General features: G+C 44.9%; 2 protein-coding genes across 3 annotated transcripts; one reads left to right on the forward strand and one right to left on the reverse strand.

Annotated features, from left to right (window-relative positions):
• Positions 1-421: 421 nt before the first annotated feature.
• On the forward strand, positions 422-14893 carry LOC121770255 (uncharacterized protein At5g41620-like). Its single transcript, XM_042167021.1, has 3 exons — positions 422-673; positions 13536-13661; positions 13880-14893. Exons 1-3 carry the CDS (start codon positions 422-424, stop codon positions 14891-14893), a joined length of 1392 nt encoding a protein of 463 aa, XP_042022955.1.
• LOC121769873 lies at positions 14833-16831 on the reverse strand. 2 transcript variants are annotated; one of them, XM_042166636.1, is made up of 8 exons: positions 16516-16831; positions 16278-16429; positions 16089-16191; positions 15868-15984; positions 15625-15795; positions 15425-15551; positions 15181-15352; positions 14833-14974 (listed from the first exon to the last, which is right to left on the reverse strand). In XM_042166636.1, exons 1-7 carry the CDS (start codon positions 16783-16785, stop codon positions 15237-15239), a joined length of 1056 nt encoding a protein of 351 aa, XP_042022570.1. In that variant the 5' UTR covers positions 16786-16831; the 3' UTR covers positions 14833-14974; positions 15181-15236. The 2 variants fall into 2 exon arrangements, with proteins under 2 accessions (XP_042022570.1, XP_042022571.1); XM_042166637.1 differs by lacking the exon at positions 14833-14974 and having other exon boundaries at positions 15332-15352; positions 15621-15795.
• Positions 16832-26256: the final 9425 nt, after the last annotated feature.

Here is a 26256-nt window from a genome sequence, read left to right on the forward strand (position 1 = left end):
CATCATAAGCCCCCGAGGACGATAGACGCAATCGGGCGCCCCATTGCAGCAGGTGCCCTTATAAGGAGAGATGGATGTATATCCAAATATAAAAATTGGACATGTTTATACATTAAAATAAATTATCTAAAAATTGTCTTTTTTTATGACATTGAATGAAGTTTTGAAATTAAGTAGGTGGGCAATGAGTTTTACTATGGAATTGAGCATATGCATTTGCCGTGAATTGATTATCAATAAATTGATGTAATTAAGCAGATGAAAATGCAAAAAAGTGAAAATGCCACAACTACCTATGGTCCAATGCCTAGTTCTGAGCGGTGTAGACTAGGAAATGATTGAATAATGTGTGTGCTTTTTAATCCCCACCAACATACCTCACGCATTTTCATTTCATTCATTCCCCTTTAGAGCTAAAGAGATGGAGAGTGAAGAAGGGAGAAAAGAAAATGCAGAAATTAAGTGGGAAAAGTTGTGGAGAGTAGGGAAGAAGAAAGGAGGAAACTCCACTCCTGCAGCTTCATTTTGGAGAGCCAATGCCAATCATTTGCATCACAATGTTGGGGTCTTATCTTCCAGAAAACTTGCGGCTGCTCTGTGGGAGTTCCATCAATACAAGCCGCCACTTGATAGCTTGCGCCGCCGCCCTCCGCCGCCTACTTCTTCTCAACTGGTAAGAAATGCCCATTGCATGCATTCATATTTTTAATTATTGTTGATTTTCGATTGTTTTTTTTCATTATTTTCTGATTTAGCTCTCACTTTAAATAGGATTGATTTTGTATTTTTTTTCCGTTCCGAGGTGATTTTGTTTTTTGTATGTACTATTAAGAGATTTTTCATTTGCTAGTTATGTGCATTAATGAACTAATTAATTTTTTACTTTAAAAGGTGCATGCAATAATATCTACTCTTTGACTAGTCAATGTGATTGGTTGTCAATTCTTATACTCCTACTTTCTTTCCCCTTTGTCTCATTAGTTTTCTTTTGCCATTTTAATTAGTAGGGAGTAATTCTTAAAGTTAGTCCATTTTTAATTTTATTTTACATTTAACTGAATTAATTTCATAAATAATCATCAAACTAGGAGTAGTATATAATATATTAAATTAGTTACTACTAAATTTTAATTTATTTTTAAATTAATATAACGAAATTTTATTCTTTATACTCATTTAAACATTAGTTTAATTTTCTTAATTATTTTATTTTAAATCTCATTTCGCAACCAACCAATTTTTCACTTTGTTTTCTATTCCCCAACCAACTCATTTTTGTGTTCCTTTTTTACATTCTGCTACAATTTCATATTTTCTTGGGGTTAGATGAATCACCATTTTCCTTTTCCTATATTGCATAATTGCATTTACAGATTTATTCGGGATCTAATAAACTAGTTGATGGGGTGCGTACTAAACAAGCCCAACAACAATGACGGCCCATCAGCCCAAAGCCCAAGGAAGAGTATGAGTTCGGCATTACCAAAGAGTTCGGCCTCAGCCTACAGCTCGGTAAAAGCCAACCTATCAAGCTCTGCTCTCAGGTCGGCATCAAGCTCTACTCTCAGATCGGCAACCAAAGCAGGAGTATGAGTTCGGCATTACCAAAGAGTTCGGCCTCAGCCTACAGCTCGGTAAAAGCCATCCAATCAAGCTCTGCTCTCAGGTCGGCATCAAGCTCTACTCTCAGATCGGCAACCAAAGCAGTTCGGTCTCAGTATTCGACCGAACAAGGAGTTAGTGGACCCATACAGGATGTCCAACACACCCACTACCACGTGGTGTCAACTCAGGCCACGATCGTAGGCCATGACCTACGCTACATCCACGATCTTAGGCCATGACCTACACGACATCCACGACTTAGGGTGGTGATGCAAGCCACGATCTTAGTTCAAGATATAAATAGAACTTAGATCAGATAGAAGAAGGTTAAGCTCTCTAGAGATAAAATAGCAAATAGCAAGTTTGTATTTGTAAGCTGTAGAAAACAGATCAAGCAATACAATCTTGCCCTCCCTTCTTCCCGTGGACGTAGATTTACTTCAGTAAATCGAACCACGTAAATTCTTTGTGTCGTAGTTTTCATTCTCTACCAGCAATTACTAACATCAGAAATTCGCGGATCCATCACTGGCGCCGTCTGTGGGAACCAGAGAACAAAATTTGTGATAAAGCGAATTTTTGATCCATTTTTTTCCACCCAAAAAATGCATACCAGATCGCAGAGTACCCGTATTCCTGCCCGTGAGAACCAGGAGGAAGCCAATCCATCCCATAGGTCTGGAAAACAGCCTAGGGATAAATCCACCACCAGTTCTCATGGCGAAGGAACAGGCCGCTCCAAAAATCGTCCCACTGAGTCTTCCCAGCAGCCTGATTTGAATGAGGCTGTCAAGCTGTTCTTGGCTGAGAAGCAGGATGAGTTCTTAGCCTTCCTGCAAAAGAGCCAAGAGCCGAAGACGAAAGCGGAGGATTCTCCTTCCTCATCCAGACATGAAAGTCACTACCGCAGTAGTGCCGTGTCTTCCAGGAAGAAGAATCCTCAACCCCGACATATTCCTGCTCTTCCTCGGTACCGGAATCACAGGAGAACTCAATCTCCTCCATACCGACGAGATATCGGATTCGCCGTGTACGGAGCACTGAAGACTCCGTTCTCGGACGACATCACCCGAACTCCCCTACCACAGAACTACCGAACTCCGTCGATGACTTACGACGGGCTCGTGGACCCTCACGATTTCTTGGGGCGCTATCAGTATAACATGGCGAACCAGGGTCTCAACGAGGTCCACATGTGCAAGCTGTTTCCCGAGCTGCTCATCGGGAACGCGAGAAGGTGGTTCGATAGCCTCCCCCAGGGCAGCATCAGATCTTACCGAGATCTAATGGATGCCTTCCACAGGAGGTTCTTTCAGAAAGCGGAAGCCCGAATCACTTCGGCTCAGCTGCTTTCCATTCGTCAAGGTCGCGACGAAAAAATCAGCGACTTTATGACAAGATTCCACAAGGAATGCCTGCAAGTAGACGATCTCAACGATCTGCTTGTCATCTCGGCATTCCAAAATGGAATCCTGCCCGGAGCTCTCTACAGGAAGCTCGTTGAGTGCGGTCCGCAGACAGCTCAGGAAATGTGGGACATTGCGGACCAGTACTCCCGGGCCGATGAGGCTGACCGTCGCAAACGGTCGTTAGACAGCTCATCGTCCCGAGGAGACAGGAGGAAGCCCGATCATAGCGATCAGGGACATCCTCGCCGAACTCCTTTTGGCGATCAGGGACATCCTCGCCGAACTCCTTTTGAAAGGATTCAAAGGACTCCGGTGCAAGACAGATTGGGACCCCGTCTCAATCCCGAGAAGCCGCCCGCTCAGTTCGTACCGCTGAACAAGCCGAGAGCGGAAATTTTCGAACTACACTCTGACCTGTTCGAAAAGCCAAAGCGGATGACGAAATCTGCCGCGCGCCGACCCCAGGATAACTACTGCTCCTACCATCAAGACCACGGTCACGATACCGAGGAGTGCAGAAACTTGGCTGCAGGTATCGATGTTCTTGTGAGGACAGGGACATTGAAAAAATACCAAAGCAAGCAGTCAAAGAAGAATAGGAAGCAGAGAGGTGCAAACTGCGCTCCTCAGGATCCGAAAAGGCAGCCGGATCCCGAAGACGATGACGAGCCGCAATATGATGGAGTAATCCTGACTATTGACGCTCTCCCTGCCGGGAAGACCAAGTCGTCCCTGAAGTCAGAGCGCAGGGGCTCCAATCGAGAGGAGCCAACGCATAAAAGGCTGAAGCAGGACGAAGTGATTACGTTCTCGGATGCTGATCCCGTCCCGGCCATCTCTCCTCACCAAGACGCCATTGTCATCCAAGCCGGAGTGGCAAACAAACTGATCCACAGGGTGTTTGTGGATACAGGAGCGTCAGTCAGCATTCTTTTTAAAGAGTGCTTCGACAAACTAGAAGTGGACCCAGCTCGGCTCAGCCCGGCTCCGCTTCCCCTGAAGAGCTTCACCCAGGAGGACACCCGCCCTGAAGGTATTATCAGCCTTCCGATCACGGTGGGGAAAGCGCCTACTAGCTCCAGTACGATGATTGAGTTTTTCGTGGTGAAAGCTCGGTCCCCGTACAACGTCATCCTGGGAAGAGACTGGCTCAACACAGTTCGGGCCGTTTGCTCCACCTATCACCTCACCATCAAGATCCCTACTAAAGGAGGGATAGCGGTCATCCGAGGTGACCAAAAGAGAGCAAAGGAATGTCTGCAAATTGCGCTTAGAAGTGCCGAGCAGTCAGATCGGCACCACCAAGCATAGCAATCACAGCAGCCGGAGTCAGAGGCGATGACCGAAGTCATACCGGAGCCGAACTCCATGACAGTTCAGCTGTACGAAGACGATCCATCCAGAACGGTTAAGATCGGCTTCGCGGGAACGCCTCTACTTCGGGAAAAAACCATCCAGCTCCTCAAGGAGTACAAAGACGTCTTTGCATGGTCTCCGTTGGACATGACCGGAGTGCCCCCCGAGGTAATCACTCATCGTTTAAATATTGATCCTTCGGTCCGGCCGATAAAACAGAAGCAAAGACTCTTTGCGGCAGAACGAAGTCAAGTCATCCATGACGAAGTCCGTCAATTATTGAAGGCGGATGTGTTATTCGAAGTGAAGTATCCTTCGTGGGTGGCCAATCCTGTCATGATCAAGAAAAAGGAAGGAGGATGGCGGATGTGCATAGATTTCACCGATCTAAATAAGCACTGTCCCAAAGATTGCTATCCCCTTCCGAACATAGATAAAAAAGTAGAAGCTCTGATAGGCTTTGAAATTTTTTGTTTTCTTGATCTATACAAAGGATACCATCAGGTTTTAATGGATGAGATTGACGCTTCAAAAACGGCCTTCATTACTGATTTCGGCATTTTCGCTTATAAAAAGATGCCATTCGGTTTAAAGAATGCCGGAGCCACTTATCAAAGGATGGTAGACAAGCTTTTTCGGCACCTGATTGGAAAGGAGGTCGAAGTATATGTTGACGATATAGTCGTCAAGAGCAAAAGCACCTCGGAGTACGAGCACAACCTCAAGTCCACTCTCAACGTGCTCAAGAAAGCCAACCTCAAACTTAATCCCCAAAAGTGTACCTTTTTGGTAGATTCGGGAAAGTTTCTGGGTTGTTGGGTTTCAAAAGACGGACTCAAGGCAAACCCCTCAAAAGTTCAAGTCGTTCAGAACATGGCAATGCCGAAGTCCATACATGACGTGCAAAGGCTAACCGGATGTCTAGCCGCACTGAGTCGATTCCTTTCCCAAGCAGCCGAAAAGCAACTGCCGTTCTTCAAGGTGTTGAAAAAGGCACCAAAGTTCGAGTGGGGAGCCGAGCAGAAAAAGGCCTTTGACGAGCTCAAAAGTTATCTAGCCGAGCTTCCTATTCTCTCTGCTCCAACCGAAGCCGAAGTAATATTCTTATACTTAGCGGCATCGGATCAAACCATCAGCGCGGTACTTGTTCGAGAAGAAGGCCTAAAGCAGCTTCCCATCTACTTTACAAGCCGAGCATTAAGAGGTCCAGAAACCAGGTATCAACCACTGGAAAAGATTGCTCTGGCATTAGTAAATGCAGCAAGGAGACTGCGGCCATACTTCTATGCTCACAAGGTATGCGTCTTAACTGATCTGCCACTTCGGCAAGTGTTGACCAAACCAGGAGCATCAGGCAGAATCGCCAAGTGGGCTATAGAGTTGGGAGAGCACACAATTGAATATCTACCTCGGAAAGCCATCAAGGGACAAGCCTTGGCAGATTTTCTTGCAGAAGCGAAGTTCGATCAAGCAATTCCTATTATTGCCGAACAGAAGAATTCTGCCAATGCCGAACTAGCACAGCCCTTGGAATCCGAAGTAGAGCCGCCGGACTGCTGGAGCGGATTCGTAGATGGAGCTTCAAACAAGATGGGAAGTGGAGCTGGTATTTTACTTGTCGCTCCCGACGGACACGAGGTAACCTACTCACTTCGTTTCCTATTCCCCACTACTAATAATGAAGCCGAGTACGAAGCCCTCCTGGCCGGACTCCAGTTAGCGCAAAGTCTGCTCGTCAAATCTCTCAAAGTCCATTGTGATTCACAAGTCATAGTAAATCACGTGTTGGGTACAAGTGAAGCTCGTGACGAGAGAATGAAGAAGTATTTGGACAAAGCGCAAAGCATCAGCCGAAGTTTCTCCTATTTTCGGATAATCCGCATTCCCAGAGCGGAAAATAGCCGAGCAGATGCCTTAAGTAAGTTGGCCTCAGATCCGAGCTCAAAGGCGGAAGAATTAATGCATCGAAGCATTGATGAAGCCGAGGTACATTCAGTATCCAGCTCGCCGAACTGGATGACGCCGATCTTGCAGTATCTGGATCAAGGACAATTGCCCGAGGATAAGAGAGAAGCTCGGAAGATCACGTGCCGAGCTCTTCGGTACGAACTTCATGAAGGAGTCCTCTTTAGAAAGTCTTACCTCCAGCCGTTATTGCGGTGCGTAGGACCAGAAGAGACGGACTACATCCTCAGAGAAGTTCATGAAGGATCGTGCGGTAGCCACATCGGAGCCAGAGCTTTAGCTAAAAAAGTTCTGAGATGGGGATATTATTGGCCAACCATGGTACAAGAGGCAGTTCAGCTCGTCAAGAAGTGTACGAAGTGCCAAATTCATGCAAATGTCCCAAGGATGCCGCAGACCGATCTATACACTATGCAAAGCCCTTGGCCTTTCATGCAATGGGGCATAGACATAGTGGGACCACTTCCTCAAGCTCCTCGGCAAATGAAATTCCTTATCGTTGCCGTGGACTACTTCACGAAGTGGGTGGAGGCTGAACCATTAGCTACGATAACGAGCTCAAAGGCATTGGACTTCGTCTGGAAGAACATAGTGTGCCGATTTGGCATACCCCACATCCTCATCTCGGATAATGGGACTCAGTTCACCGACAAGACGTTCAAGAATTGGTGCCAAGAGCTGAACATTCAACAGCGGTTCACTTCGGTCTCCCATCCCCAAGCAAACGGACAAACGGAAGTAACGAACCGGATTCTGGTGAAAGGGTTAAAAGCTCGGTTAGAACAAGCCAAAGGACAATGGGTAGAAAATCTCCCTCAAGTCCTATGGTCCTACCGAACTACACCCAAAACCTCCAATGGTGAAACTCCGTATAGTCTGGTGTACGGCACTGAAGCCGTAATTCCGGTGGAGATCGGCGTACCCAGTCCCCGAACTCTAAATTTCTCCTCAGAAATGAATGACGACGGACTGAGGGCAGAACTAGATCTCGCCGAAGAAAGAAGAGAATTGGCGTGCATAAAAGCAGCCAAGTACAAGGAGCAAGTAGCCCGGTATTATAACCAAAGGGTGAAAAGGCTTCAATTTCAAGTGGGAGATCTCGTCTTGAGAAACAACGAAGTAAGCCGAGCAGAAAAGCTGGGCAAACTCGAACCCACATGGGAGGGTCCATATCGGGTGTCAGAAGTCCTCGGCAAAGGGTCTTATAAATTGACTCACATGTCAGGAGAACAAGTACCCCGAACATGGCACGTCTCCAACCTCAAGAAGTTCCACTTGTAAGAGACAAAAGTCCGGTCAGTCCGTCTCGTGTCTAGTTCGGTCATAGGGGTATGTGTTTTTATTTGTTTGTTTTTTACTTGTACCTTTTACTTGTCGTTTTTAAAAAAAAAAAAGGGTTTAAAGTTTTTTTCCTTCGTCCTTTTCATTTTTTCTCTATGTGTTTTGTCTCTATGTGCTTGTCGTCTCTTACAAATGGTACCAAGGTATATCGTTCTTTAAAGACTGATCTCCTTTTTAGATCGATTATTAAAGACTATTGTGAGTCCAAGCTTCTACGGAGGATATAGGACCACAATTCAGCTTAACAAGCAGTCCGTCTGAAACGAACTGCAATAAGCCAACGATTGTGAGTCCAAGCTTCCAAGGAGGATATAGGACCACAATTCAGCTTAACAAGCAGTCCGTCTGAAACGAACTGCAATAAGCCAACGATTGTGAGTCCAAGCTTCCAAGGAGGATACAAGACCGCGATTCAGCTTAACAAGCACTTCGTCTGAAACGAACTGCAATAAGGGAAAGTCCGATCCACGCGATAAACCTCGCCGAATTAGGACGACCAAGTTCGGTCAAAGAAGTTTACCTCATAAGACCGGGGACGACCATGTCTAGTCAAAGAGGTTTACTGCATAAGACCACTTCGGTTAACAGGGAAAGTCCGATCCACGCGATAAAACTCGCCGAATTAGGACAAGGGAAAGTTCGATCCCGGCGACAAAAATCGCCAAATTAGAACACAAACCAAGTCCGGTCAAAGATGTTTATTTCATCAGATCAAAGACGAGTCCGGTCAAAGATGTTTATTTCATCAGACCAAAGACGAGTCCGGTCAAAGATGTTTATTTCATCAGACCAAAGACGAGTCCGGTCAAAGATGTTTATTTCATCAGACCAAAGACGAGTCCGGTCAAAGATGTTTATTTCATCAGACCAAGGACCAAGTCCGGTCAAAGAAGTTTACTTCATAAGACCAGGGCCCAAGTCCGGTCAAAGAAGTTTACTTCATAAGACCGAGGACGAGTACGATGAAATTTTTTCGCTAAGCTGTAAATACAGTGTTAGAAGCGAAAACAAAATTTCATTTTTCAAATCTTGTTCGGCATACAACTTAGCTACCCTACAAAATGGCGTTACGCTATTACAAAAGACTATTCTACTGTCCAGGGTTGCTGAAGTTAAGCCACCTATCTGCAAAATCCTCTGGAAGCCGAGTTCGGTTGTTCCGAGCAGATGAAGAATAAGCAGGTCGACGAGATGCTATCCTCGACCCAACGCCTCTTCCCCGAGCCCGAGAAGTCCTAACACCTCGGCGATGAAGAGTCTCTGCAATAAGCATCTGCTGATCTTGCTCGCTCATAGTCACAACTCCTCGGCGAATTTCAGTCCGTCCCTGTCTTGACGATTCCGGTTGCTCCTGAGCCCGTTCTCGTCTTGACGTTTCCGGCTGTTCCGGAGTTCGTTGTTGGCTGGGAGTAGGATTTTGAACAAGGGAACCAGAGGTTTGATCTGGAGTGCGAGCATCTGTTGGCGCGATATGCCGAAGGAATCTTTCTATGGAGGGGCGCCGAGAAAGAACAATGTTGTACCGAGAAGCCCAACGCCGCAGTGATGTCACAACTTGTTGGCAAGCCGGGCTCTCCAGCACATTGTTCATACGGAGTACATGATATTCCTCCCACAGTTCGTCAACTCGACTCTGAACATCTGATATGGTCATTCCCCCGCGCACACGGATGTAATCCTCATACGCAGTCCTCTCAGCAATGGCCGTATTCAGCTCGGCCTCCAGATCTTTCTTATCGGACTCTAAGTCCTTGATATCGGCCTCCAGCTTCACTAAACGAGCCAGAAGCTCGTCATTCTTCGTCTGATCGGCTATAGCTCTTCTCTCAGCTTCGTCCAAAGCCGAAGAGTACAGCCGTTTCCAGTGAAGTATCTCCATCTCCTTGGGTACAAAGCAGCTATATTAGTTCGGCAGCTGTACCGAGCAGATAGTAAAATACAACAGGAATAAAGGCAAGTACGAAAAGCTATACGAAGACAAGTGTAGAGAATTTTTCATTCACAAGGAAAATTTTTTACACTAGGGCTTCAAGGCCATTTTACAAGGAAGAAACTAGACTAAGAGAAGGGAGACGAAATCATACTCCACCAGCTTCGTCTCCGGCTCCTCGGTCTGGTACAGCTTCTTTCTCCTGGGCTACCTCAGCCTCAGCCTCGCCTCCTGCCGGCCTCGCCTCCGCCTCCTGATCGGCTTCCTTCTCCGGATGCCCGGCCTGATCGACTTCGGCCTCCCGCTCCAGCGGCTCGGCCTCACCCTCTCCGTTGTAAGTCGAAGCGGGTGAAACGGGTCCCACGGAGGCAAAGATAGCCTCCAGGTTCTCGTCCCGATCAGCTCGACAACTCCGGACTTGGTCTGCAGAAAGCAGGACCGAAGATGAAGCGAGCTCCTCAAGGAGCGGCAGATTCTGAAGCCGAGCCGCTATCTCTCGGCTGTACAGAGGCAGCACGACATCGGCCCCCTGCTCGCCCTTATCGGCAATTAGCCTTACCAGACTACCGACAAAGGCCGAGAACTGGCTGCTCAAAAAGAGTTTCTCCGTGTAAACACGGAGAGCCTCCCCTTGGGCAACCACGGCAGCAGCATCCCTCCGTTTCGTCTGCTCCCGCTGGATGACGAGCTGGTTTTTGGCAAACTGAGCTTCATCCTGGGCCGAAATCCTAGCAGCTCTGGCCTTCTCAAAGTTAGCCTCAGCCTGTTCGGCCCGATGACAAGCAGCCGCCAACTTCCTCTGCATCTCAGCATAGTCATTGGACGCTTTGGAGAGTTCGACGGCGACGAGCTTGGAGAGCATATCGTTCCTCTGAAAATGAATAAAGAAAAAAGTCAACAAAGGGACCACAAAAAATACAGGAAAAAAGCAAGGCCAGAAAATCAAAAAGAGAATTCACCTCGGCGAAGTCCGTGGGCCATAAAAACGGCTCACAGATATGTTCCGAAGGAGGCGCCAAGACCACGTCTTTCTCTGGCGCTCTCGGGGGCTTCTGGGCCTTCCCCCTCCCCTTTGCCGAAGTTGACTCCGGCTTCTTCGGATCCGAAGAGGTTTTTTGCCTTTTCGGAGTCCTCTCGGCATCAGACGCCGAGCTGGTGGTTTTCGGCCTCTCCGGCTCCTTGGACTCCGAAGATTTTCGGGTAGCCTTGTTCAGCATGTACACTGCCAAAAAGCAAGAAAGCAAGGTTAGTTTTCTTCGTTAAAGCAGTAGAACATAAAGGTAAAGAGAAATCCTCACCCTCGGCCTCTTCGTCCGAAGACGAGATGTCGAACACGGCGTCGCCCTTGACGAGCTCAGACTCCGTGTATTGTTTCCTAACTATGGGAATCTTGTTGAGCTCGCCATCGAGCTCGGCCAATGGTTCTAACCGAGGATGAGGAATCACGGACTTCGGCCCTCTCCAGGGGAAGCCCGAAGCCGCTGTCCTATTATAAAAAAAGAAGCGGTTTTGCCATTTCGGCCACTTGGTTTTGCAGAATGCCCTAAAAGGCTGTAAGGGGATCAAGTAAAACCAAGATCCCTTCCTTTTAAATTGGAAAAAATTAAGGATTGCCCGCAGAGACAGATCCTTATCTAACCTACGGAGTTCGGCAGCAAAAGCCGACAAGTGCCTCCAAGAATTCGGAGTCACCTGACCTAAAGGGAGTTGAAAAAAATCAAGAAGCTCTACAAAAGGTGGGGGAAGAGGGAAACGAAGCCCGCATTCTAAGCAGGCTTCGTAAACGGTGGCATAACCCTCCGGCGGGTCGTTAGCCCTATGATCATCGTCGGGAACCACCGCCTTCCCCCCAGGAAAAGAGTATTTTTCGTAAAGGGATATCACAGTATCCTTACTCAAGATACTGTGAAAATACTCTACGGTCTTCTCCCCGGATTCTTTCCGGCTAGAAGACCCCTTACCCCCTTTTCTACCGCTACCAGACTCAGACGAAGAAGAAGCAGACATGGTTCTTACTCTTTGAAAGTTTGAAGAAATCCTGAGGAAATTTTTGAAAGCGGAAGGAAATTTTTCACGCAAAAGATAGAGAGTGCAGAAGAAGCCAATAGCAAAGGTGTTCAAATGATGAAGAAAGGCGGTATTTATCAGATTTGGAAAAGATTTCAAATCATCGCACCGTTTCATATTCCGCCTTTTCAGGATTCGACGGCCGGATTTTACTGTCGCATTTAATGCCGCATTTAATGCAGTCACGCGCAGGGCACGTCCCCTGACTTCAGCCTCCCCCGTACCCTTTTCCAGAATGCCGAAGTGACTCGCTTCGCCGAAGTGATTCACTTCGCTTTTCGGGGGGGGTAGTGATGGGGTGCGTACTAAACAAGCCCAACAACAATGACGGCCCATCAGCCCAAAGCCCAAGGAAGAGTATGAGTTCGGCATTACCAAAGAGTTCGGCCTCAGCCTACAGCTCGGTAAAAGCCAACCTATCAAGCTCTGCTCTCAGGTCGGCATCAAGCTCTACTCTCAGATCGGCAACCAAAGCAGGAGTATGAGTTCGGCATTACCAAAGAGTTCGGCCTCAGCCTACAGCTCGGTAAAAGCCATCCAATCAAGCTCTGCTCTCAGGTCGGCATCAAGCTCTACTCTCAGATCGGCAACCAAAGCAGTTCGGTCTCAGTATTCGACCGAACAAGGAGTTAGTGGACCCATACAGGATGTCCAACACACCCACTACCACGTGGTGTCAACTCAGGCCACGATCGTAGGCCATGACCTACGCTACATCCACGATCTTAGGCCATGACCTACACGACATCCACGACTTAGGGTGGTGATGCAAGCCACGATCTTAGTTCAAGATATAAATAGAACTTAGATCAGATAGAAGAAGGTTAAGCTCTCTAGAGATAAAATAGCAAATAGCAAGTTTGTATTTGTAAGCTGTAGAAAACAGATCAAGCAATACAATCTTGCCCTCCCTTCTTCCCGTGGACGTAGATTTACTTCAGTAAATCGAACCACGTAAATTCTTTGTGTCGTAGTTTTCATTCTCTACCAGCAATTACTAACATCAGAAATTCGCGGACAGATCAAGCAATACAATCTTGCCCTCCCTTCTTCCCGTGGACGTAGATTTACTTCAGTAAATCGAACCACGTAAATTCTTTGTGTCGTAGTTTTCATTCTCTACCAGCAATTACTAACATCAGAAATTCGCGGATCCATCACTAGTCACCACCCTAATTTCTCATTCCATGAAACCAAGCAGTTTATAATGAAAAAAAGGAAAAACAATATAGGGGTTGAGCGATTGACTCTGAATCTATAGACAAGATTTTACCAATTCTTTTGGCGAAGGACTAAGACAAAAAGAAAAGCTATAATAATTTTTCCCAAGATTTGTCCAAATTATTTAATAAGTTTAACTTATATAAAAATAGTTAGGACTTAGTTGACATTTTGGTTGCCATTTATAATAAAAATGATTCAAAAATTGAATTAAACTCTCAATGATATTTTGAAACAAATTAATGTTTAATAAGTAATTTGATGACAATGTCATAGTTTGGTTGCCATTTATAATAAAAATGATTCAAAAATTGAATTAAATCCTCAAATGATATTTTGAAACAAATTAAGGTTTAATAACACTAATATGATACCAATGTCATAGTTTGATAAGCATTTATGAAACTAATCCACTTTTAACCACATATTACAATACTAATGATGTGAGTCTTATTTGGTGTTGCATTTGAATATATCTCTTGGTTTGATGGTGAGATGAGTCCGTTTGGCGTTTGCTACTTTGCTAGGATAGATAACTCCTCTATCCTTATCCTGGAGTTATATGATCAAAACTGTATTCTTATCATATTTTACCTTATCTCGTCTTCCTTAATGGTAACTGATTCTTTCTTAACATCCAGCCAGAGAGTTTGAGTACTCTGAGGAGGCGTGTCGCTGACTTACTAATGCAGCATCATCGTTCTATTGAAACGAGTAATCATGCTACACAAACTGTGTCACCTTCGATCAGTAGCAGTTCACTGGAGGTTAAAAAACCATTGTTTCTTTGTACCTTTTTGTTTGAAGTTGATTGTGAAACTTAAATGATTTCATTACTATCATGAGCTTATCATAAAGTTTTTTATAACAGCAGTAAAAATAGAAACAGGCTGCAATAGATATGTAGATAATAAGTTGTTAAATGTTAATTTGTAATACATCTAACTTTTGAAGTACACTTTTACTAATTATTTTTCTGTTGCAGATTGCTCCATGTTACCCTGCTACCCCTTCCAGCTCAGTCGAATTAAACAGTGAGTTATCTTATAGGTCAAAAACATTGAGGAAACTGCTCAAAGTTTTGAACCGTGTCTGGATCCTGGAGGAGCAGCATGCCTCCAACGTGTCTCTTATCAAGGAGTTGAAGAAAGAGTTGGATCGTGCTCGTTTTCAAGCAAAGGAGTTGTCGAGAGAGCAGCAGCGTGGACCGATTGAACGTCTTACTGGAGGTATACTACTTAAAACGAACAAGGCTAAAGTTAAGTCCACACGAGATGAACTTGAGCAAGAGAGGAAGATTAGGAACCACTTGGCTCAGGAGGTTTATGAGGTGAAACGCTCTGTGGCTAGAATTTCCAAGGAACTGGAGAAAGAAAGGACGTCGCGTGGTTTCTTGGAAGAGCTTTGCGATGAGTTGGCATGGGGAGTGAGGGATTGTGAAAAGGAGTTTCATGATCAGAGGCAGGAATCTGATGCATATTTGGGTGAGAGAGGCGATCATGATCAGTTGATTCTTCGTATAGCTCAAGCGTGGCTTGATGAACGGATGCAGGTGAAGCAGCAACATCGGAAAACTTCAGTGGAATCAATGCCTAGTGCTCGTCTAGAAGAAGATGATGGTGATGGATCCTCGAGTAGTCAGTCTACCTGTTTTGAGGTGGAAAAAACAAGCAAACGCAGCTTGAAACCGCAGGGACAGAAACTCCTAGAAAACCATTTTGAGAAAATGTTGAGGATAGAAGAGTTTAAGGAAAAAACCAAGTCCTCTGATAGGACAAGAGCCTCGACTCCATCGAGGTTACAGGCAAAATTTGAGGAACATATGGCTCAAGCAATGTTAAATAGTACAAGTAAGCTGATTAATGAAGATCATGTAATGGCTTCTTCGTTGAGGAGGAGTTCCCAGTGTCTAGTACGCGGATGGACTGAGAAACTGCCGGCACAGGCATCAGAGACGCCATTGAAGCTTCTCTCCGAGTTGAAGGAGCTCGCTCTCTGAAGCAAGATCAGGGGGGTCAAAAGTCACGCTCACGCCAAGAAGCTCCGATCTACCGTTCAAGAGATGAATATTATATTGTTCCTGAAAGTAGTTAAAATTTCTGATTACTCAAATTACTGATATTTTGGCAGTGAAGAAGTATTACTTTCTAAAAGATTGAGACCTTCTTGATATTTTAAATGTTTATTTATAATGGAAATGGATCATGAATTCATCAATCTAATGCAGTATTAGTTTAATCTATTAGTATTAAGAGTATGATGAATTGTAAGGTACTGATACTATACCAAATCTGAATATCGAAGCCACAGATGTCCAAGGAGTAGTAGCCTCCATCGTCTGATCATGATATCGGGAAGACAAACGAGGCTTCTCTTTCCTTCGGGTTCCCTTCTATAATCGAAAGAGTTTTTCCATCCAAATCCACCACAGCTGTGCATAGGGTGTGAAGCAATGGACCTAAAATACCAAAAAGGTACTACAATTTATGCTTTCTAAATTTTTTAAACTTGAATTCTTGCTTATCCATACCTGTCATGTAGATAGGATACTTTTCATCGTTGTTGTTGTCTCCGAGAAGTGACATAAAGTCGCTTCTTGATGCCGTTGGCAGCACAGTGGCTCTCTTTTGTCTGCTCAGTGAATTCTCATCTTGTTCCTTCACAATCAAAAGTCGAAAAAAGTTAGAAAAAATAGTCTTGTGAAGAAAATTGTGTTTGTATGCAACCTGCCTGCTGCACTCTAAGGTGAAGGTACATGTTGGCATGGAAGAATGGCACTGCTCCTACTTCATGAAACGAGCAGCGATTTCTTGATGCTGTTTCTACGTTCATAATCCTTCGTGTGTTGACATCGATCAGATTGTAGCTATGCCCTACAGAAGCTTCTGATGAACAAATCCTCTGAAAGCCACACAACTCATTCAATCAGAATGATGAATCTTGAACATTTGCATTATATAAAGCTTTACTTACTGCAACGGCATCATCTATGTTTTGAGCTTCGAGCAAGTCCCTAGATACGAAGTTCCTTCCAACCCCTCCAGCTGCAATCTCATGCCTCATAGGGGGAACTGAATTCAGCGTAAACGCCTACAACTATGAATCCTTAGCAAACAGAACACTGCATTTTTCTTTTAGTTGAAACTAAGATTGCATTTCTGTCAAGTTCTCTGCATTTTGCTTATAATAAATACCAGTCCATGACTGTTGAACCCGAAGGCACAGCTCGGGAGCTCGCCTGCATACGTATAAGCAGTGAAGGATACTCCATTTCTCAGACTCCCCTTAATCAAGTAACTGCAGCAAGATTGACAAAAAAGGTGAGTTTCATCACTCAACTCAAATCAACATTTCACAATCACATCCATATTCAAATTGCATACGTATGTCCAACCAGCGCCACGTTTGCATCCTCGTTGTGGGCTGCCACAGCCACGGACTCACCAACAACGAGGATGTCGCTGCAGTCATCATTCGTGTCATCCGCCTTAGGGATAAACGGGAGTATCTCTTTCCGGAAATTCACCAGCATTATCTGTTAACACACCACATGAAGTTCCATTATCCATTAGCATTCCATCAAGATTCAAGAAAGGCATAATAAATTAAACACACATATACCTCGAGGAACGAGGAACCGCTGCCTTGAGCAGTTCCTCGGAGCTCGTCCCAGTAGACGGGGTATGTGTTCATGTTGGTTTGAGAGAGGGATGTGAGGAGTGGAATGGACTGTGGAGATTGAGCAAATGGGAGCATCTGCTTCTGCAGAATTAGATCATTTTGAAGCCTGCTTTTGATCATGGTGGAGAATCTTTGGCCTATAAGAAATCCCATCTCGAATCCATCTTTGCAGGGACCAACATCAAAGATTTCCAGCCTTTTGCTTTCCATTTAGATTTGGCTACTCAACCAGTTTTCTTTTCTATGGCAGGGTGTTTGTTTCTCTTCTTTCTTAATTCTTACTACCTTATCCTTCGCAGTAAAGTCGTGGTTTGTCCAACCTTTAGTCGTGTTGGAGGAATCATTTTTTTAGAATTTAATTCATATTTAAAACTCTTTTCAAAGAATCCTACTAACACGACATTAGTTGCTTACATCCATTGATTTTCTGCCCTCTCTCTCTCATACACGCACCTAATTATATTGTTTTAATGATAGATTAAAGGGGAGTATATTTTTTAAGGAGATGATCATTTTTAAGGGACGCCTAAAATATTAAAACAAGTCTATTTTTTTGAGAATGGATGGAGTATAATATTAATTTGAGCTGATTTCAGTTTTTTTGTTTGCATTGTTTGGTTAATTTAACAAATATTAATTATTTTTTTATAAAATGAACATATTAATTTATAAATAATTTATACTACATATTTAAAGTATGCCTCCTCCGCCTCCGCCACCGCCACCATATCACCATCCTCTCCCGGCTTCTTTGAGCTCATCATGCTCGTGCGTGCACATGAGACCGATATGTTTGTATAGATTGATCGAGTTGTTAACAACATGTCATCTCAACTACCAGTTCAATCGTTCTCTTTACGTTTCTGCATCAGTATGCGTAAATTGTTAAATAAATTATATAAGTACCACGCTTTGAACGCCTATAGGAGGGAAGGAAGAACATGAAAAACAAACGTTAGGATAAAAAATTCAAACCTAGATCATAAAACGTGATATGCATGGATTTGATAATATCAAATTAGAATGTTGCTGGCGAGAGGGGAGATTAATTATAAAAGGAAGAAAAAAAATCTAGATGTATATGAAGATAATTATAGATGAAATTGTAGAATTGTATAACTGTTATATATTTTCACAATGAGAGTATACAACATATATAGGCTAAGGTACATGCTACGTATGGTAAGATTTCATTCAAATCAAATCTCTTAATTGATAGCCTAAATATCTTCTCCAATCTCTTCCTGATTTTGTGTCATCTTTATTTTGTAGAATATTCCCTTCAATCTCCAACACTCCCCCTCAAGTTAAGTGACGGGATTCCCAAAACTTAACTTGCCCAAGACTTCTTGAAAATTCTTCACTGATACAGCTTTGGTCAGGATGTCAGCTAGTTGGTCTTCGGATTTCACATATGGGATTTCCACTATCTTTTCTTCCAAGTTCTCTTTTATGAAATGTCTGTCAATCTCGACATGTTTGGTTCTATCGTGCTGAACTGGGTTTTCTGAAATACTGATTGCCGCCTTATTGTCGTAGAGTAGCTTGCACGTCTTCGGTGATTCAAGGTTTAACTCCTTCATTAATCTCCTTAGCCAAAGGATTTCGGTGAGCCCACTTTTAATGCCTCGGAATTCAGCTTCTGCACTCGACAGTGCCACCACCTTTTGCTTCTTGCTTCTCCAAGTGACTAAATTGCCACCCACAAAAGTGAAGTATCCTCCTGTTGATCGTCTATCCATTGGGTTCCCTGCCCAGTCTGCATCCGTATATCCATGAATGTCGAGATGTCCATTTTTTCGGAACAGTAACCCGTGCCCGGCGGTTCCCTTCAGATATCGCACTACTCGTAGTGCTGCCTCCCAATGTTCCTCCTGTGGATTATGCATAAACTGACTAAGCACCCCAACTGCGTATGCAATATCAGGTCGAGTGTGTGACATGTAGATGAGCTTTCCCACTAGTCTCTGGTATCTCCCCCGATCAGTCGACGCTGCTCCTTTGATTATTTGAAGTCCGTGATTCTGCACCATGGGAGTATCTGCCGGCTTGCACTCGAGCATTCCTATTTCTGTCAAGAGGTCAAGGACATACTTGCGTTGACTGATAAAGATTCCTTTTCCAGATCTCAGCACCTCGATCCCAAGAAAGTATTTGAGATCTCCTAGATTTTTCATCTCAAATTCGGTAGCCAAATGCCCCTTGAGGTCCTTTATTTCCTCAGCGTCATCTCCTGTAATGATCATATCATCCACGTAAATTATCAGACAAGTGATTTTTTCTCCTCTCCGTTTGATGAACAGTGTGTGATCGGAGTTACTTTGTCGATATCCGTATCGTTTCATTACATCCGTGAATCTCCCGAACCAAGCTCTCGGGGACTGCTTCAACCCATATAGAGTCTTCTTTAACTTGCACACCTCATTTTTTCCAAATTCCTCTTTGAAGCCGGGTGGAGCCTCCATATAGATAGGGTCCTTCAATTCTCCATGAAGGAAGGCATTGGTGACGTCATACTGATGGAGTGGCCAATCTCTGTTTGCTGCAACGGACAGTAATACTCTTACCGTATTCATCTTTGCAACCGGGGAGAACGTCTCTGAATAGTCCACTCCTTGAGTCTGTGTATATCCCTTTGCCACTAACCGAGCCTTGTATCTCTCAATGCTCCCATCTGGTCTCCTTTTAATCGTGAAGACTGAAGAGGTAACGTGGTGCGTAGGTGTCGTTCAAGTGAGGATATATCCTACTGGCAGGATAAAGATCCTAACTAAGCCTAGACCTCGTCTTCAAAGATTCCTCAACCCACTTCTACTGATCTGTATAGTGGAGGTAAGGGTCGAATCCCACAGAGATGGTGCGTTTAAACTACTGCGGTGATATTTTGGAGGGTTGGTTAGCTACCACGCTCGGGTTGAGTTTCTACCTAGGCGAGTAATTAAAGGGTGGCGTCCTACTGACTAGGATGGGGGAGCAGATCATGGAATGCAACTGTGTACGTGGAAATGAGGGGACATGGTGTAACAGAAATTGTTTGGAAAGGACGGCATTTCTATTTTTGGCTAAACAGAATATTCAGAGTGTAGTGGAGGTAGTGGTGACTAGGCTGACAGATCTGCAGGTACAACCAGAGGTGAAGGACAAAAGAAAGCAAAAGTAAATAAAAGTAAGGTGGTCCCCAATCTGGATGTAGACATCATCTTCTCCAACAACACAAATTAAACTCAGATAACAATTCCAGATCCAACCCGGCAAACACAGATTAACAACTCGCGAACACAGATCTAAAACTAAGAAATCAAATCTGAAATCAAACGCTGAAACTGGACTTCTGCATGCTGGTCAACATGAAAGATCGATTCAGAAAATAAAACGAAGCCTTGCATGCAACGATCTACTTCCAGATCAAACAGTACTTGTTTACCTATCCTAAAGAAATTTGTTACGTAACAGAATTTAGAGATTTAGCACTTAAAACACCGAGAAATCTTAGATCTAAGCTAACTAGACAAGGAAAGAAAAGAACACTACAATGAACGAAACGGAAATCAACTTCATAGCATTCACACGTTCGGATATCCAAAGCAAGCATTTCAAAACAACAAAATCCCAAAATGTAACAGAAATCCAACGTAAAGACGGAGAACTAATTAAACTACGAAAGCAATTTAAAAAATTGTTTGCCACTCCGGGCGATAAAATCTCTGACTGGAACTACGATCTAGCTAACTGGAACGGACGATGACTGGAACTCGGGAACATTCTGAACGTCAGGTGATCATGGCTCGGCGAGGCAAGAAGTGGGACACGGCTGAAAGACTGAAATTACCGAGAGAACTCTCTACCTAAAGATGATGGTGAATTGAAGTCTATCCCCGGCTCCTTCTCTCTCCAACTTGGCTACCTTTTATATGGAGGCTACCCTTGATTTTAGGGTAAATCCTCGCTGCAATTTGACTTCTTTGCCCTTAATTGTGGGTAATCCGTCCCAGCTATCCGTCTTCTTCATCTCAAGCCGTTTTAGCACGTATACGGATCAATATGAGACCATGCTGGCGCTTTTTCTACCCGAACACTCCGGAACTTCCCTACTGGCCAGAACACTTATCCTGCACACTTTGAGCAACTGCTTTGCAAATATAATCATTTAAACCTGTAATACTGACCAGTAACCGAGGCCTAGAATACGACTTATCAAACTGCTCACACTTACCACATGCTTGCCCTCAAGCGTGAAGAACAAACAAAAAGCAATAAGTCGCATTCTAGCCTGGTTACTTCCCTGCCCGACTCTACCTAAAACTGGACTCTAGACTACAACGACGAAGAAGAAAGAAAACACAAACACAAACACAGAAACACATAAAACACTAACAGATTGGGCTACATTTTCAACCATCCCTCCCCTCGGGATCAGGTGCAATCCGGCCTTAGACAGCCTTGAACTTCTGCCGCCCCCCCTTTTCTCTCCCAGTCAGTACATCTGCTTGTCAAGATCGCCCACACTCTCGGTCAACCACTAGGTTCACTCAGTCACTCGCACCTTACCAGGAACGTTAGGACTGAATTCTCTCATCATGCTCAACCACAATTGCTTTGGACTTGGATCCCACGTGCAGCTACTGAAGGACTTTAAGGCTTGTAACGGGGCTGTTGGGTTGTAGTGTTTTGGGTAGATGTTCCTAAGGCTCTAAGGTTCAAAAACTTCTATTTAATTTATGAAGGGGGATTGTGTGCATCAGGCTTCTGATCAGTTGCTTTTCTTAGCTGGTGCTTCTGGCTTGAGTTTCCAACTGGTTAGTAGGCTTCTTGTGGCTTCGCCACCCTTATTCCTTCATTTTTTTGTGTGGTCAAATCTCTGACCATTTTCTTCTTTTCTTTCTTTCTTTCTTCTTTTTTTTTTTTCCGTGGCTTCGCCACCCTTATCCCTTCTTTTTTTAGACCTGGAATGTCTCCCTGGTCGATTTTCTTCTAACTTTCCTGCCCAGCTGGTTTCTGCTTTTTTCACACTTCTTCCTGGCCAGTAAGCTCCATTTGTTTCATGCCTTACACACAGTCCCAGGGGCTAGGGGTGTTTATCTGGGTATAAAAGGTTAAGAAAAAAGGGTTCTAAAGGTGGTGGTTTTTTTTTTTTTTTTTTTTTTTTTTTTTGTGGGGGGGGTTCCTACTGCCTTCAGTATTTGCTACCCGTGATCACTTCACCCTAGGCAAATTGTGGCAGCCTCTCTTTTCTTTAAGTGTATGTGGAAAGTGGTTCCACTTTAAGGCTTATAACTCACATTTTAGAGGGCTTTCGTGTTTGGCTCTAAGTGTGGGCTTTTCTCTCATACTCACATCATCCATACTGGTCAGGAGGTACTAAGGAGAGTGGTTTCGGTTTTCCAGCTTGTCTTATCTCCCTCAATTCCCCTCACCTCCAGCTCAGGACGGTTGAGTTTTAAGCCCAAATCAGCACACAACATAAAAAAAACTAGACCTAAAAAACACAAAACGAGCACAAACACAGAACACACATATATACATCATACTGGCCATTACGTCCCCCCTCTTACTTCACAAGTGTCTGCCCCAGATAAGGCTGTGAAGTGGAAAAAAAAAAGTACTGGCCAGTATGGTAGACACACAGACAACAAAATAACAAACAAAAATAACAACTCAAACAGAAACTTCTCACACTTAGGCTATGGAATAGGCTAAGTGGGAGAGGTTTGAACACCGGACAAAATCCACTAAACAAAGAAACACGTATATACAAAAGAAACACAGAAAACATGCTACCAAGAAACAAACCCTAACTTCTCACACTTAGACTATGGAATAGGCTAAGTGTTATGAAGTGGGGTTTGCTCGCAAACACAGATTATACTACCTAACCGAATACCACAACATAACAAAAATACGAAAAGTTAAAAAAAAGCTTAAAAAAAACTAACTTGGTCAGTAGGGGGGGTCTATCGAAGTCGCCTGCTCCTTCGTGGGCAGGTGGTTCCTTCGGGTTGTCCTCTTCCGTTCCAGTTTCATTTTCCTTCGCCGGCTCCTCGGCTCTTGCCCTTTCTTTTCCTTTCTACTTGGTATCTAGCTTCCTCTTCCGCCTCGGTTGGTGGCGTCTCCTGGGTAGTGGAGCTACACTCTTTCTTGGCATCTTCCTTCTCCAATTGTTCGGGGCTCACTGACTCGGGTGCGAGGTCCAGTCCCTCAGCCACCCGCTCGGCTTCCACACCCTGATCCTCTTGCGCCGGACAGGGTTCGTCGTCACTCACGATCTCTAGGGGATCCTCCGCCGTGTTCGGTTTTGCCCTGTTGGGTGCCCACTTACCCAAACAACGTTGCGATTTCCTCTGCGGTTTGGGTGGCTCTGCCTTGGAGCCTGTCTTCACTACCAGTTTCCTTCTGACGGGGATCGGTTTAACTACCGGAGGTGCCCCTGGGGTGGATGCCTCTACCTCTGGTTCTGTTGTCTCTGTTCCTGCTTCCTTGGCTTCACTCTGCTTTTCCCTCTCCTCTTCTCCTTCTGACTGGGATGTCTTATCCTTCGGTATGGGTTCGCTAAGAGCTTGTTCATTCTCTCCTACTGATCTTGGTGCGAGGTCCAGACCCTCAGCCACCAAGTCAGTTGTCTCCTCTCTTCGGTTTACCCTGTTCATTATCGAGTCAAACTCCTCGTCCGTCATGAGGCCCTGTTTCCTGGCTGATTCGTTCAGATCTATCTCTGGCCGTCTTACTTCTTGAAATACTGGGTCCTTCTCGGGCGTCATTTTTGCTCCGCCACTCTCTCCCTGGGTTTCCCTTACTTGGCTGGACCTTTTCTTTCGCTCCTCAGAGTCGGAGCTGTAAAACGCGGCGATAGCTTCCAGGTCTGCCGAATCTGGTACCGAGGGTTCCGATGCCGCGGTGGCTGAGGGAGATCCTTCCTCCGACTGTAGTTCTGCGTGTCTGACCTGTGCATGAGGAATTCCATTGGGTGCGGTTCCTATGCCCCCCGTGTGGCCGAAATTGGTCAATGCCGCCGTCCAGTCCCTAGTCGGGTCTTGTTGGCGAAGGAATACCATTACGGCATCCAAAGAAATAGTGGCCGGCGGTTGAGCAGTCGGTGCGGGTGGTTGGTTCGACTGTGGTTGGGCCTCCGGGGTATCTTCTCGCAGCGGCTGCGTATCTTGGGTGTTCGCACGACGGGGCTTGATTTTCCTCGCGATAGCTTTCTTACCCATGACTGTAATTTGTGATTTGACGGTAGAAATTAGGGTTTGGTTTGAGAACGATGGTTCTGTGAGAGGGATAGAGGAGAATTTCTTGAAAGGTATTTTGGAAATGAGGGTTTTTGAGGGAGAAAGGGAGGGTCGGTTGGTTTAGTTCGGATTAGAAATGGCAGTTGCAGGTGGTTTCAACCGGCTATCAGTGGTTACCGGTCATGCCGCTTCATGTGAAAAGTGGTTGGGCGACAGGCGTTGGTTCCTGATTGGCTAGCGTGTGTACTCTCTCTGCTCCACACCATTCCAGCACTGCCACCCTGCAAAAGCTGCACACGCTTAATTCAAATTTACGTCCTATCCACAATTTCCCTCTATACTTACCTATTACGGAAAATAATTCAAAATGGCACTTAAATACAAATTGGAGTGACACTAAATAGGTAACCTCTCGGTCAAAGTGTGCCCCAACCTAAATTTAAGGCCCGAAAAAAAAATTGACGTATATACAGTATTTACATTTTCCTTAGGCAATTTGGAATCCTACCTGGCCAGTATATGCACAATATTATCAAAAAGAACTAGCCACATGGAATTCCAAATTCCTATCTTACTGATCAATAAGAATCCAGAGTGTGTGGACGTAGCAGGATCTCATCCACTACGCCCACGTCACTGCTTTCCCTAAAAATCTTCAGCCTATGTCCATTTACTAGAAAGGGTTTAGAGTCAAGAGAACTCCCTGAAATTTCTACTGCTCCATTGGAGCGGAGTGCAGTGATGGTGTAAGGCCCGGTCCATCTTGAATTGAGTTTCCCTGGCATAAGCTTTAATCTTGACTGGAAAAGCAGTACCTTCTGGCCCACATGAAGCTCCTTGGTTCTCAGATTTCGATCGTGCCACAATTTAGTACGTTCTTTGTACCACATGGCGGAGTCGAATGACTCCAATCTAAGTTCCTCAAGCTCCTGCAGTTGCAGCTTCCGTTCCTCTTCACAGGTGGTAACATCCATATTCACTTTCTGCACCGCCCAATATGCTCGATGCTCGATCCCAACCGGTAAATGGCACATTTTTCCGAAAACAATCCGGTAAGGGGACATGCCTATGGGGGTCTTGTAGGCCGTTCGATACGCCCAGAGAGCATCCTCTAACCTTACACTCCAGTCCTTCCTCGAAGTGTTCACGGTCTTCTCCAAAATCTTCTTTATCTCCCGGTTAGAGATCTCCGCTTGACCATTGGCTTGCGGATGGTACGGGCTGGAAAGTCTATGGTGCACACCGTATTTCTTCATTAAGGCTTCAATTGTGCGATTACAAAAGTGCGTACCTTGATCTGATATGATCGCCCTGGGCACACCGAATCGACTGAAGATATGACTCTTTAAGAACTTAGCCACTTCCTTGGCTTCGCACGTGCTTGTGGCCTTGGCTTCTACCCATTTGGAGACGTAATCTACAGCAACTAGGATATACAGATTCCCATAGGATGAAGGAAACGGACCCATGAAGTCCATCCCCCATATGTCGAATAGCTCACAAACTATTATGGGCACCTGCGGCATTTCATCTCGGGCAGATATCCCACCGGTCAGTTGGCAACGTTCACAGCTTCTGCAAAAGTCGTACGCATCTTTGTTGAGGGTTGGCCAATAAAATCCACTATCCAGAATCTTCCTTTCCGTCTTCTTGGATCCGAAATGCCCTCCACATGCTAACGAATGGCAGTGGGTCAACACATCCCGCTGTTCCCAGTCATGAATGCACCTTCTTATCACTTGATCGGATCCTACCCTCCATAGGTAAGGGTCGTCCCAAAAATAATATTTTGCCTCACTCTTGATCTTCATTCGTTGGGCTTTGGTAACACTTGGTACCTCTGGAAGTTCTCCAGTTACTAGGTAGTTGGCCAGGTCCGCATACCATGGCTCCTGTCCTACCTTCTCTTTTCCGTTTGCTGCATCATTCTGACCAGTAAGTTTGTACACTTCTTCCCAATCAATTTTTCTGGGTGCAAAAATCACCTCACATAAGTGTTCCTCTGGAAACTTGTCGTGCACCTCCTCGCTGTTTCCTTCTTGCACTATTCTGCTCAAATGGTCTGCCACCTTGTTTTCGACTCCTCTCTTATCTTCCACCTCCCAATCAAATTCTTGTAACAAGAGTACCCATCGGATCAAGCGTGGTTTTGATTCTCTCTTGGTAACTAGATACTTAAGGGCTGCATGGTCAGTGTATACTACGACCTTAGATCCCAGCAAATATGGCCGGAACTTCTCGAAAGAAAACACCACTGCCAGCATCTCCTTTTCGGTGGTATCGTAATTCCGCTGGGCTTGATTTAGAGTCTTGGACGCATAAAAAATTACGTGCCTCCTCCCATCGATCTTCTGACCCAGCACGGCCCCTACCGCAAAGTCGCTGGCGTCGCACATTACTTCGAAAGGATGGTTCCAATCAGGAGCTCGTATGATAGGTGCGGATACTAATTTTT

The sequence above is a fragment of the Salvia splendens genome, chromosome 16, assembly GCF_004379255.2.
Source record: "Salvia splendens isolate huo1 chromosome 16, SspV2, whole genome shotgun sequence".
In the NCBI taxonomy this organism is placed as follows: domain Eukaryota; kingdom Viridiplantae; phylum Streptophyta; class Magnoliopsida; order Lamiales; family Lamiaceae; genus Salvia; species Salvia splendens.

Coding starts and splice junctions, on each gene's coding strand:
- LOC121770255 (XM_042167021.1), top strand. CDS start 422: ATGGAGAGTGAAGAAGGGAGAAAAGAAAATGCAGAAATTAAGTGGGAA. Junction 674..13,535: donor CGCCTACTTCTTCTCAACTG/GTAAGAAATGCC, acceptor CTTAACATCCAG/CCAGAGAGTTTGAGTACTCT. Junction 13,662..13,879: donor TCAGTAGCAGTTCACTGGAG/GTTAAAAAACCA, acceptor TTTCTGTTGCAG/ATTGCTCCATGTTACCCTGC.
- LOC121769873 (XM_042166636.1), bottom strand. CDS start 16,785: ATGGAAAGCAAAAGGCTGGAAATCTTTGATGTTGGTCCCTGCAAAGAT. Junction 16,430..16,515: donor GCGGTTCCTCGTTCCTCGAG/GTATATGTGTGT, acceptor GTGTGTTAACAG/ATAATGCTGGTGAATTTCCG. Junction 15,985..16,088: donor GGTTCAACAGTCATGGACTG/GTATTTATTATA, acceptor TCATAGTTGTAG/GCGTTTACGCTGAATTCAGT.